Source organism: Erythrolamprus reginae, chromosome 11 (assembly GCF_031021105.1).
Source record: "Erythrolamprus reginae isolate rEryReg1 chromosome 11, rEryReg1.hap1, whole genome shotgun sequence".
Classification (NCBI taxonomy): Eukaryota; Metazoa; Chordata; class Lepidosauria; order Squamata; family Dipsadidae; genus Erythrolamprus; species Erythrolamprus reginae.
In genome coordinates, this window is record NC_091960.1 from 3,548,027 (window position 1) to 3,561,161 (window position 13,135).

The 13,135-nt window shown below is 44.8% G+C and overlaps 1 protein-coding gene across 2 annotated transcripts in view; it reads left to right on the forward strand.

Annotated features, from left to right (window-relative positions):
- The first annotated feature begins 413 nt into the window (after positions 1–413).
- Positions 414–13,135, forward strand: part of EXOSC5 (exosome component 5) — a 50,255-nt gene continuing 37,533 nt past the window's right edge. Inside the window, exons 1-5 of one of the 2 annotated variants that reach the window (XM_070764290.1) lie at positions 414–575; positions 1,480–1,593; positions 5,011–5,132; positions 7,985–8,125; positions 10,600–10,689. In XM_070764290.1, the coding sequence (XP_070620391.1) occupies positions 416–575; positions 1,480–1,593; positions 5,011–5,132; positions 7,985–8,125; positions 10,600–10,689 (627 nt within the window). In that variant the 5' untranslated portion in view covers positions 414–415. The remainder of the gene's footprint in view (positions 576–1,479; positions 1,594–5,010; positions 5,133–7,984; positions 8,126–10,599; positions 10,690–13,135) is intronic. The other variant, XM_070764292.1, reaches the window with a different exon arrangement.

Here is a 13,135-nt window from a genome sequence, read left to right on the forward strand (position 1 = left end):
GATAAAGGAAAGATTGATAGGTGATAGAGACAGTAGATAAATATAATAGATAGGATAGAAAAGAAAAAAGAAAAGACATTCTTTATTGGCCAAGTATGATTGGACACACAAGGAATTTCTCACTGGTGCAGATGCTCTCAGTGCACATAAAAGAAAAGATAGAGAGATAGAATAATAGCAATAGATATCACTGTTAGATTTGCTGGGCTAGAAACTCATCAACTGAATAAAAAAAACAAAAATGACAAAAGAACAGAATGGGTGCAAGGCTCCCCCCCGCCCAAAGGCTTCCCCTTGCAAAAGCCACGCAGGGCCGCCTAGGCTTGGGGAGGCGGGCCCTCCAGAGAGCGGGGGGCGTGGCCTGGCGCCCAACCGCCAATCAGCCTGGCTGGGGTGGGGTGGGAGAAAGGCCCGGATGCGGAAGTGCCGCGAGGCGGGCAGCATGGAGCTCGACGTGGGCGGCATGGGGCTCCAGCATCGGCGCTTCGACTCCGGCGAGCTGCCCTCTTTGCGCCGGATCGTGTGCGAGCAAGGGCCGATCTCCCGTCCTGACGGCTCCGTCTCCTGGATGCAGGGTACGCGGCGCGGCTTGCTTCTCCTCCCCCCTAGCTGCCCTCCCACCACCCCACTTCTTGATCTCCTCGTGGTGTTTATTCCGGAATTATATAGATATATATATACTGTGTGTGTGTGTGTGTGTGTGTGTGTGTGTGTGTGTGTGTGTATATATATACTGTATGTATGTGTGTGTGTATATATTGGAACTCCAGCCTGATGATGGTAAATGTGATTTTACCGAAACGTCGCATAGACATGCAAAACATTACACAGGGCAAAACCCGAACTCAGAACAATCTACATATATATATATATATATATAATAATAATATTAATAATTAGATTTGTATGCTGCCTTTCTCTGAGGACTTGGAGCGGCTCATAACAAAATACAACGTCACAAATCCAATATATTAAAAGCACATAAAAAACCATTATTAAAACCATACAACCATATTGGCATATTTGGGTTTCTTCCCGTGTAAGTTTCAGAGATTCCTGGTGATGTTTCGACCAGGTCCCACCGTCCCACTCGTCATCTTCAGGCTGGTGCTTTTGCCCTTGTGCTAGGGTGAACATATACACACACACACACACACACACACACACTCTCTCTCTCTCTCTCTCTCTCTCTCTCTCTCTCAAAATCTACAAAAACAAATAACTATATTACTCTCTCTATATATACTCTCTCTATATAATCTCTGTATATATTACTATATACATTGTATATTAGTAATCCAATTACAATATATATATACAGTATACATATACAGTAATTCAACATATTTGTACTTCAGTCAGGTCTCCCACCCAAAAGGGGGATTTAGAGCAGAGAAATTCCTGTAATTGTATCATTTTCTGTAATCCAGCTGAAAGCATCATGCTCAGAACCTTCCTTTCTGGGGATTTTTTTTCCAGGGGACACCTCCGTGTTAGTTGGGGTCTACGGACCCACAGAAGTGAAGGTCAGCAAGGAAATCTATGACAAAGCCACTCTGGAGGTGCTGCTAAGACCGAAGGTGGGCCTGCCAGGTGAGGGGGAACCCTGGGTTAGAGGTCACCCCAAAGGGTGGGGGGTTTTGAGGGTTGGGGGAGGGGGTTGGCCTGTTAAATGCTGATTGAACAATATGTATGTATTGTATTTGCATCCTTGCCTTTATTACTTTTACAAAAAACTCAAGGTGATAAACATATCCAACATGCCTCCCTCCTGTTTTTCCCCAAAACACCAACCCTGTAAGGAGGGTGGGGCTGAGAGTGATTGACCCATGGTCACCCAGCCGTCTTTCACGCCTAAGGCAGGACTAGAACTCCCCCTCTCTTGGTGATCAGCTCAAAGTCACCCAGTTTGCTTTCATATCTAAGGCGGGACTAGAACTCCCCGTCTCCTGCTTCCCTTACCATTGGGGCTGCTGTGTGTATATTCTCTTGCGTGTGTTCACTAAAATGAATTTGTTCAGATTTTGAAATTTGCACGCTCACGCTCTTTTCTTATTTTATCCTTGATAAGCACATTAGGAAGACAAGAATATTATTCCTTTAACTAAATCACGTGGGTAAACTGCTTAATAACCACCGGGCATTTTAGATCATAGTTCCAGATTCCGTTGCAGTCGTTATTCAAGGATTAACTGTAATTTAGGTTGGCTTCCCAGGATGGATGAATATACAAGTCCAGGGAAAGTGTAACATAATGGTGAGCCACCAACATGTGGTGCAGTGGTTAGAGTGCAGTACTGCAGGCTACTTCTGCTGCCTGCCGGCTGCCTGCCGTTTGGCAGTTCGAATCTCACCAGGCTCAAAGTTTACTCAGCCTTCCATCCTTCGGAAGTGGATCAAGTGAGGACCCAGATTGTTGGGTGCAACAGGCTGACTCTGTAAACCAATCTGCTTGCCTGTCTTCCTCTGAGAATGCAGTATTACAGGCTAATTCTGCCAATTGCCAGCAGTTCGAATCTCACCAGGCTCAAAGTTTACTCAGCCTTCCTTCCTTCCTTCCTTCCTTCCTTCCTTCTCTTCCTTTCCTCCTTTCCTTCCTTTCCTATCTTCTTTCCTTCCTTCCTTCCTTTCCTATCTTCTTTCCTTCCTTCCTTCCTTTCCTATCTTCCTTCCCTCCCTCCCCCTTCCTTCCTTCCTTCCTTCCCTCCTTTCCTTCCTTTCCTATCTTCCTTCCTTCCCTCCCTCCCCCCTTCCTTTCTTCCTTCCCTGCTTTCCTTCCTTTCTTCTTTCTAGAATGCAGTATCACAGTCTAATTCTGCCAATTGCCAGCAGTTCAAATCTCACCAGGCTCAAGGTTGTACTCAGCCTCCCATCCTTCCGTGGTGGGTCAAATGAGGACCCAAATTGTTGGGGGCAAGAGGCTGATTCTGTAAACTGCTTAGAGAGGGCTGCAAAGCACCACGAAGCTGTATATATTCAGCTGTAAGTCTAAAGTGCTATTGCTGTTGCTACATATGTATATTGCCGGAGTATGGCTGCTGTTTCCACCTCTTCCTTCGATTTAAATTCTTGGCCACCTTCGCCGTTTCCCCCACACTTCTTGAAGGGAACACGAGCCAAAGGTGAAGTGATCTGTTATCTCCATAACCAAGCGGGCCCATCTGGAATCCCAGCCATCGTGCCATCTGGTATTTTGTTCCTTCTGCCAGGCGATGACAAAAGAATATTGTTGGCATGCGGAGTGAGGAAACGAACCCAAAAAGGGAAAAATAAATAAATTCCCTTCCCGCAAGACCCTTTTCAATGCTTTCAGAGTCTCTGGAGGAATCGAATTTCCAATTTTCTTGGAAATTGCGCAGTTGTGCCATTGAAAAACAAAAGGGATTTATTTCCTTTGTAGGGCAACGAGAAAAGCTCCTCTGAAAGGATTTTATGGATTCATTCGATCACAGAAAATTACGGTAGAAGCAGAGAAGCTGCTTGGAAAGGTGTGAGCGACTTGGGGCCTCCTGCTCTGAGAGATATAGGTAGTCATAAATCCATGGAACATAAAACCCCTAAAAACGAATCCGTACCTTCCTCGGAAATATCCAAAATGAATACGATATGATATACAGAACTAAAGAAAGGAAACACACAATTGCACACGCTAGGTGCAAATACTTAATATTAGGTTGCTTGGTAGTGATAGTCAACAATGTGGTTGACAAAATATGTCTTATATAACAAATATATGTATGTAGTGAAAGAAAATATTAATTGATGATAAGAAAATAACTATGTGCATATATCGAACACCACTGAAACGGAACGCTTTATATGTTCTATGTTTATAAGCTGATTTGTCTGTATACTTTCTTTCATTTTTCTTCCTTCTTTCCTTCATTCCTTCTTTCTTTCCTTCCTTCCTTTCTTCTTTTCTTCTTTCTTTCTTTCCTTCCTTCATCCTTCCTTCCTTTCTTCTTCCTCCCTTTCTTCTTTCCTCCCTTCCTCCCTTCCTTCTTTCCTTCCTTCCTTCTTTCCTCCCTTCCTTCTTTCCTTCCTCCCTTCCTTCTTTCCTTCCTTCTTTCCTTCCTTCCTTCCTTCTTTTCTTCCTCCCTCCCTCCTTTCCTTCCTTCTTTCCTTCCTCCCTTCCTCCCTCCCTCCCTTCCTTCTTTCCTTCCTTCCCCTTCCTTTGTATGTTTTGTTTGTTTTGACTTTTTTTTATATGTAGAAACTTAATAAAGATTTTTTTTAAAGAGATACAGGTAGTCCTCGCTCTATAATGGGGCCCGGTGTTTCCGTCGCTAAGCGGGACGGCGGTGAAGTGAGTTTGACCTCCATTGTGCCGCCTTTTCCTGGCTATCATTGTTACGCGAATCGCTGCAGTTGTTTAAGCTAGTAACACATCTGTTAAGCGAATCTGCCTTCCCCGTGGACCCGATGGGAGAAGCAGGATTCGCTTTACGAACTTCGTGATTCTCTTAACGGCAGCTGCGTCTCGCTTAATAATCGAAAAGGTTGTAAAAAAAAGAATCGTGCACGATCACTGAACTCGCTGCCTTGCTTAGGAAAGGAAATTTTGGCCCCTATTGTGCGGTCATCAGCCGAGAGCTGCCTCTCTTTGATTCTTTTAAAGGGTTAAATAAGGTCCAGGAGGGAAGTGTTTTTAATAGGAAAGTGAACACAAGAACAAGGGGACACAATCTGAAGTTAGTTGGGGGAAAGATCAAAGGCAACATGAGAAAATATTATTTTACTGAAAGAGTAGTAGATGCTTGGAACAAACTTCCAGCAGACGTGGTAGATAAATCCACAGTAACTGAATTGAAACATGCCTGGGATAAACATAGATCCATCCTAAGATTAAATACAGGAAATAGCAGAAGGGCAGACTAGATGGACCACGAGGTCTTTTTCTGCCGTCAGTCTTCTGTGTTTCTTATGTTTCTATGTTTCTTTTCAGCACGGTGTCATTTTAACAAATTTCTAAGCCTCCTAACAGACACGCAAACTCATCCCTTTTTGCAGGGGTCTACGAAAAAAGCAGAGAACAGATGATCAAGAAGACCTGCGAGGCCGTGATTTTGGGCAACCTGCATCCTCGTTCCTCTATTACGGTGGTTCTCCAGGTGATTACAGATGCTGGATCTGTATCCTTTTTATGGAAAAAAAAGATATCTTGAAGGGGGACGGGTTGGGTCACTCAGGAAATGGATTGATTGATTTGTTTGGAGCCCCTCCCTTATGAAACCAGGTTGCAACGCCTTGGTCTCTTCAGCCTTGAAAGACGGCGTTGAAGGGGTGGCTTGATCGAAGGGTATAAAATCATACATGGGATAGAAAAGGTGGATGGAGAAAATTATTTTTTATACTTGGACGAGGGGGCCCTCCCTAATTATCTCAGGGACCGCCTTCTGCTGCACGAATCCCAGCGATCAGTTAGGTCCCACAGAGTGGGTCTTCTCCAGGTCCCATCAACTAAACAATGTCGCTTGGCAGGACCCGGGGAAAGAGCCTTCTCTGTGGCGGCCCCGGCCCTCTGGAAGCAACTCCCCCCAGAGATTAGAATTGCCCCCACCCTCCTTGCCTTTCGTAAGCTGCTTAAAACCCACCTCTGCCACCAGGCATGGGGGAATTGAGATGCTCTTTCCCCCTAGGCCTTTACAATTCCATGCATGGTATGTATGTACGTATGTTTGGTTTTTATAATAATGGGTTTTTTAACTGTTTTTAGTATTGGATTATTATTATATGCTGTTTTATTACTGTTGTTAGCCACCCCGAGTCTGCAGAGAGGGGCGGCATACAAATCCAATAAATAAGTAAGTAAGTAAGTAAGTAAGTAAGTAAGTAAGTAAGTAAGTAAGTAAGAAAGAAAGAAAGAAAGAAAGAAAGAAAGAAAGAAAGAAAGAAAGAAAGAAAGAAAGAAAGAAAGAAAGAAAGAAAGATCATAGGTAAGAAAGTGAGGACAAATCAAGGGAAATATTTCTTCACCCAGAGGGTCCTTGGTTGATGGAATCCACTTCCAGAAGAGGTCGTGACAGCTGTCAGCCTGGAGAGCTTCAAGGCAGGATTAGACAGATTCAGGGATGCCGAGTGTATCATAGCTGGTTATTGAAACGGATGTCCATGTGCCGCCTCTGTGGGTTGAGGCAGGCAGGGTTCCCTTGGGTCCCATTTGTTGGGGGTCGAGGGAAAGAGAGGGTCCTGCCTTCTCTTTCTGCTCAAGATCCCCATGGACAATTGGGGGGCCATTGTGGGACACAGAAGGCTGGACTCGATGGGCTTTGGCCCGATTCAGCATGGCTCTTCTGATGTTCTTAGGTTCTTAAATAATTGGGCAGGGGAAGTGGGCGGCAGAGGGCAGCAGTGGCCTTGAAATCCCGGGAGTCTTTTTTTAATCCTTGTCAGTCAATCCCCGTGTAGCTACTTATCTGCAGCCCGCAGAGGGCAACCAAGCATTGACGGATAGCAGGAAGAGAGAAGAGAGGCTGGCGAGTAACCCTGTTGCATGTTAAAAGAGGCCAGGCTGGCGAGCAAATGGCATTTTCAGGGCTCCTGACATTATTATTATTATTATTATTATTATTATTATTATTATTATTATTATTATTATTATTTATTAGATTTGTATGCCGCCCCTCTCCGTAGACGCGGGGCGGCACAGAACAGTGATAAAAACAATACATAATGACAATACATTACACAAACACACACATTTATTTATTTATATATTTGATTTGATTGATTGATTGATTGATTGAATTCATATGCCGCCCACTCCCTGAAGACTCGGGGCGGCTTACAACAATCATTATGAAACAATAACAGTGGTACCTCTACTTACGAACTTAATTCGTTCCGTGACCAGAAAAGTTTCTAAGAAGAAGCAATTTTTCCCATAGGAATCAATGTGAAAGCAAATAATGCATGCGATTGGGGAAACCATAGGGAGGGTGGAGGCCCTGTTTCATTCCCAGGAATTCCTAGAGAGGCCCCACAGAGGCTTCTCCCCACCTTTTCCGGCCCTTTCCTCCCAGGAGATTCCTAGAGAGGCTCCACAGAGGCTTCTCCCTGCCTTTTCCGGCCCTTTCCTCCCAGGAGATTCCTAGAGAGGCCCCACAGAGGCTTCTCCCTGCCTTTTCCAGTCCTGTTTCCTCCCAGGAGATTCCTAGAGAGGCCCCAAGGAGTCTTCTCCCTACCTTTTCCAGCCCTGTTTCCTCCCATGAGATTCCTAGAGAGGCTCCACAGAGGCTTCTCCCTGCCCTTTCCGGCTCTGTTTCCTCCCAGGAGATTCCTAGAGAGGCCCCACGGAGGCTTCTCCCTGCCTTTTCCGGTTACAGTTTCGGAGGCTTGGGTTTGTAAGTGGAAAATGGTTCTTCAGAAGAGGCAAAAATAATCTTATCTAGAAAAGTTTGTAAGTAGCGGTGTTCTTAAGTAGAGGTACCATTGTATAATCAAATTAAAACATTTCATAATAATGAAAAACATTTCATAATAACGAATAAACAAATTTCCTAATAATAATAATAATAAATCACTATAATAATAATAATAATAGTAATAATAATAATAATAATAATTTTAAAAACCCCTACAATATAATCACTCCATTTGTACACCAAGCATCCCAATCAGTTCGTGTCTGCCCAATAAATTACTGTTAATTCTCACAGCCCCCAGGCCTGCTGGCAAAACCAGGTTTTCAAGGCTTTTCGGAAACCCAGTAGGGTGGGGGCCATGCTACCCAGAGTCGACGGGAAATCAGGTTTTCAAGTTTTTTTTGGGGTGGGTGGGTGGTAAAAAGGTGTGTTTTATACCTCTTTTTTGGGGTGGGTGGGTGGTAAAAAGGTGTGTTTTATACCTCGAAAAAAATGTGGTACATTCCATTCGACTCTGGGTAGCTGGAAATTGCAGACCTGGCCCGTTTTTTACCCGCTCCCCCTCCCTTGCCGGCCCCTGCTGCGTTGTTTGCCTTGAATCAAAACCTCTGCCCATAAAGCTTCTGTCCAGCTGTTTGAATGCCGCCTGCGTGGGACTGATGGACGCCGGGCTGCCCATGAGCTCCTTATTCTGCGGAGTGACCTGCGCCTTGGACGTCGATGGAAACATCCTCCTGGACCCCACGGCGAAACAAGAAAAGGTGGGAATCCTCCTTCATTTTGGTCTAGATAAACGCCAGTGTTCTTCTGGTGGCAGGGAGTACCCAAGGCCCCATGGGGAGGAGTAAGGGGAAAAACAACATGGGCAAAAAATTGGTAAAAATTCTGCTCTTGTCACTTCGCAGAACAGCAATTGTTTCTCAACTTCTGCACCTTTAAGAAGAAGAAGAGCGGACTTCAACTCCCAGAATTCCCCAGCCAGGAATTCTGGGAGTTGAAGTCCATTCCTCTTCTTAAAGGTGCAGAAGTTGAAAAACGTTCGTCCCAAAGGGACTCGTGCCTGGATTCTTAGCAACATCAGCCCCCTCCTGAAAGATGGAAGAAGTGTAATCCCCAAGCCGGCTGGGGAGGATAGGAATTGTAGTCCAGCCCTATGGGCAACGTAGGCCGGCTCTGCGGGATCCCAGCCCTGCGGGATGCATTCGGTAGACCTTTGTGGGCTTTCGTGGTCCAGATTCGAGCTGGTGGCGCTGCCGGGGAGGGAACCCCTGGCTTTGGGACACTTGGCCCGTAAATCTTTGGCCTGTCACGACGCCAAGTCCAGTCAAAGGGCTGCAGCAGGTGATTCGCTTCTTTGGACTTGGCAGGGATAAAAGCTCTTTGTTCTGGACGACCAAATCCGTAAGCCTTTCTGAATGCGTTTGCTGGGTTTTAATTCGCAGCTGGATTCTCTCCATTGCTCACCTCTCTTTCCCTCTCTCCCCCTTTCTCCTTTTTTCCCTCTCCTGTCTCCTTCCCTTTTTTCTCTCCCTCTCCTTTCCCTCCCCCCTTTCCCTCCCTCTCCCTTTCTCTCTCTCCCTTTTCCTGTTTCTCTCCCTCTCTTCTTTCCCTTTCTTCCTCTCTCCCCCTCTTTTTCTCTGCTTCCCTTTTCCCCTCTCCCTCATTCTCTCTTCTCTCTTTCTCCTTCTTTCCCTTTCTTCCCCCTTTCTCCCCCTCCCTTTCCCTCTGTCGTCTTCTCCCTCTCTCCCTTTTCCTCTTTTTCTCCCTCTCCTTTCTTTCTCTCTCTCCCTTTCTCCCCCTCTGTCCTTTTCCTTTCCTGTCTCTCCCCCTCCCTCTTTCTCCCTTTCCCTTTCTCCCTTTCTTCCCCCTTTGTCTCCCCCTCCTGTTTCCCCTCTCTTCTCTCTTCCCTCTCTCCCTTTCTCTGTCTCCTTCTCCCTTTCTCTCTCTCCCTTTTCCTGTTTCTCTCTCCCTCTCTCCCTTTTCCTCTTTTTCTCCCTCTCCTCTCTTTCTCTCCCTTTCTCTCCCTCTCTCCTTTTCTTTCTCTCTCTCTCCCCCTCCTTCTCTCTCCCTTTCTCATTCTATCTCTTTTACTCCCCTCCTCTCTTTCTCTCTCCCTTTCTCTCCTTTTCTTCCCTTCTATCTCTCTCTCCCTTTCCCCCCTCTCTCTTATTCCCGTGTCTCCTTCTCACCCTTCCTCACCCTCTCTTTCCCTCTGTCTTCTCCTCCCCTTCTCACACTCTATCCTCTCCCTCTCCTTTTCTCCCTCGCTCCCTCTCTCAGGAAAAGGCCAGGGAATTCTGGAAGTCTTAAAATCACCCAGGTGGAGAAACACATGAGACAATCCGAGGACGGTGGACAGTTTGTTTTAACTAACCCAAGCTTTTTTTCCCCTTTCCACTATCAATAATTCAACAAGATAATGAAATGCCAAATCACGTTTTATTTACTTGAATTATTAAATTATCTACGTCCCGTGCTCCCTAAATTCCTCTTGTAAAAGGGATCAGAAAAAAACGGAATGTTGTTTTTTTCAGAAAAGATTCCCAGCAAAACATTTAAAGCTCCATCATTGCGTGCTGCTTCAACGGGAAAATAGCAGCCCTTCGCCAAATCTACTTTAATCCGCTTACTTTAGAACGGAGAAGTTTGGACATGGCGAGAAAATTGGATCGGCTGAGAGTTTAGCTCAACTTGAAACCTAACTGCGTGGAATTATTTATTTATTTTATTTATTATTTATTAGATTTGTATGCCGCCCCTCTCCGAAGACTCGGGGCGGCTAACAACAATAAAGAAGACAATGTAAACAAATCGAATATTAAAAATAATCTAAAAAACCCCAATTTAAGAGACCAATCATACAAACATTTATTATTTATTATTTATTAGATTTGTATGACGCCCCTCTCCGAAGACTCGGGGCGGCTAACAACAATAAAGAAGACAATGTAAACAAGTCTAATATTAAAAATAATCTAAAAAACCCCGATTTAAGAGACCAATCATACAAACATTTATTATTTATTATTTATTAGATTTGTATGACCCCCCTCTCTGGCATACCAATCTCTGAATTCAAGGGGGGGGGGCTAACCCTAATTATTTTAGCTGCGTTTCTCATGCAAATTTTGGCTTTCGTAAGCACCCCAGGATTGGCAGGTCCGGTTCCAATCGATATCGAAATTAAAAGATTTTTCCTTGGCGTCGGCGAATGCAACGTTCTCTCTTTCTGCAGGACGCCCCTGCGGTGTTGACCTTCGCCATCGACAGCGTTGAGAAGAAAATCCTGCTGTCCACCATGAAAGGCTCGTGTTCGGAAGAACAGGTGAGGGCGAAGGGGAATGGGTTATGGCGTTTCCGAATCTGGACTTCAACCCCCGTTTGGTGTGGGGGGGGGTCTGTGGGATGGGGGTATCATGTCAATATGCAGATGATACCCAGCTTTACATCTCCACCCCTTGTCCAGTCAACGAAGCAGTGGAAGTGATGTGCCGGTGCTTGGAGGCTGTTGGGTCTGGATGGGTGTCAACAGACTCAAACTCAACCCTGATAAGATGGAGTGGCTGTGGGTCCTGCCTCCCAAGGACAATGCCATCTGTCCGTCCATTACCCTGGAGGGGGGGAATTATTGACTCCCTCAGAGAGGGTCCGCAACTTGGGCATCCTCCTCGATCCACAGCTCACATTAGAGAAACATCTTTCAGCTGTGGTGAGGGGGGCGTTTGCCCAGGTTCGCCTGGTGCGCCAGTTGCGACCCTACTTGGACCGGGAGTCACTGCTCACAGTCACTCATGCCCTCGAGGCTCGACTACTGTAATGCTCTCTACATGGGGCTACCTTTGAAAAGTATTCGGAAACTTCAGATCGTGCAGAATGCAGCTGCGAGAGCAATCATGGGCTTCCCCAAATATGCCCATGTCACACCAGGACTCGGAGTGGCTCAGAACAGAATACAATGTCACAAATCCAATATATTAAAAACACATTAAAAAACCCATTGTTAAAACCATACAACTCAGTCAATACCATACATAAATCTACCATAGCCTAGGGGTAAGTCAATTACCCCATGCCTGGCGACATAGGTGGGTCTTGAGTAACTTGCGAAAGGCAAGGAGGGTGGGGGCGGTTCTAATCTCCGGGGGGGAGTTGATTCCAAAGGGTCGGGGCCGCCACAGAGAAGGCTCTTCCCGTGGGTCCCGCCAGACGACATTGTTTAGTTGACGGGACCCAGAGAAGGCCAACTATAGGACCTTATCGTCCACTGGGATTCGTGCGGCAGAAGGCGGTCCCGGATTTATTCTGGCCTGATGCCATGTAAGGCTTTATAGGTCGTGACCAACACTTTGAATTGTGACCGGAAACTGATACGGCAACCAGTGCAGGCCGCGTGGTATTAACGCTTTATGTGATCTTGATTTTATAAATAATAATAATAAATGGCACAAGGAGGTGTGTGGTTATGGTGGGTATCGGGCACGCTGACACCCCTTGATTGACAAAGCAATTTGTGATTTCTCTCCCTCCCCAATCACAAGCTCTGAAAACCCGTGTCCCACCCTCCCTCTGTGTGTGTGTGTGTGTTTTCTGGCAAGCCTCTCAGGTTGTTGGCAACCACCTTAATTAGAGGTATTCATCCATCAGCTCATGATTGACTCTGTGGGGGCCGATCCACCAACCTCGTTATTTATTTATTATTTATTATTTATTACTTAGATTTGTATGCCGCCCCTCTCCGAAGACTTATGTGTGTCAGGGATATCTGTAGGGCATGGTTACACAAAAAATAATCAAGAGCAACCTAAAAAAGTCAGGTGAAGTTTCGGTCTGCCCCATTTTGTGGCCGTCTGGACCTTAGCCGTATTCTCCAAAGCTCCTGAAGGCCAGACAAGAAGCAATGGGTGGAAACTAAGCCAGGAGAGAAGCAAGTTAGATATACTGTAGCATTGAATTGAATCGAATTCTTTATTGGCCAAGTGTGATTGGACACACAAGGAATTTGTCTTTGGTGCATATGCTCTCAGTGTCAGGAATAGAGTAGAATAAAATAGAATAGAATAGAAAATATGGAATAAATAGAATAGAAAATATGGAATATAATAGAATAGAAAATATGGAATATAATACAATAGAAAATATGGAATAGAATACAATAGAAAATACGGAATAGAATACAATAGAATAGAATAGAAAATACGGAATAGAATAAAATAGAATAGAATAGAAAATATGGAATAGAATAGAATACAAAATATGGAATAGAATAGAATAGAGTAGAAAATATGGAATAGAATAGAATAGAAAATATGGAATAGAATAGAATTATTTATTGGCCAAGTGTTATTGCTGTGAGCAGCCCCGAGTTTTCGGAGAGAGGCGGCATGCAAATCTAATAAATTCTTATTATTATTGTTATTGTTATTATTATTTTGTCTTTGGTGCATATGCTCTCAGTGTACATAAAAGAAAAGATGCATTTGTCAAGAATAATGTACAACACTTAATGATTGTCATAGGGGTCAAATAAGTAATGAGGAAACAATATTAATAAAAATCTTAAGGATACATGCAACAAGTGACAGTCATACAGTCCTAAGTGGGAGGAAAAGGACGATAGGAATGATGAGAAAAACTGGTAGAATAGAAGTGCAAACTTAGTAGATAGTTTGACAGTGTTGAGGGAATTATTTGTTTAGCAGAGTGATGGCGTTCGGGGGAAAAACTGTCCTTTTGTCTAGTTGTCTTGGTGTGCAGTGCTCTGTAGTGATGTT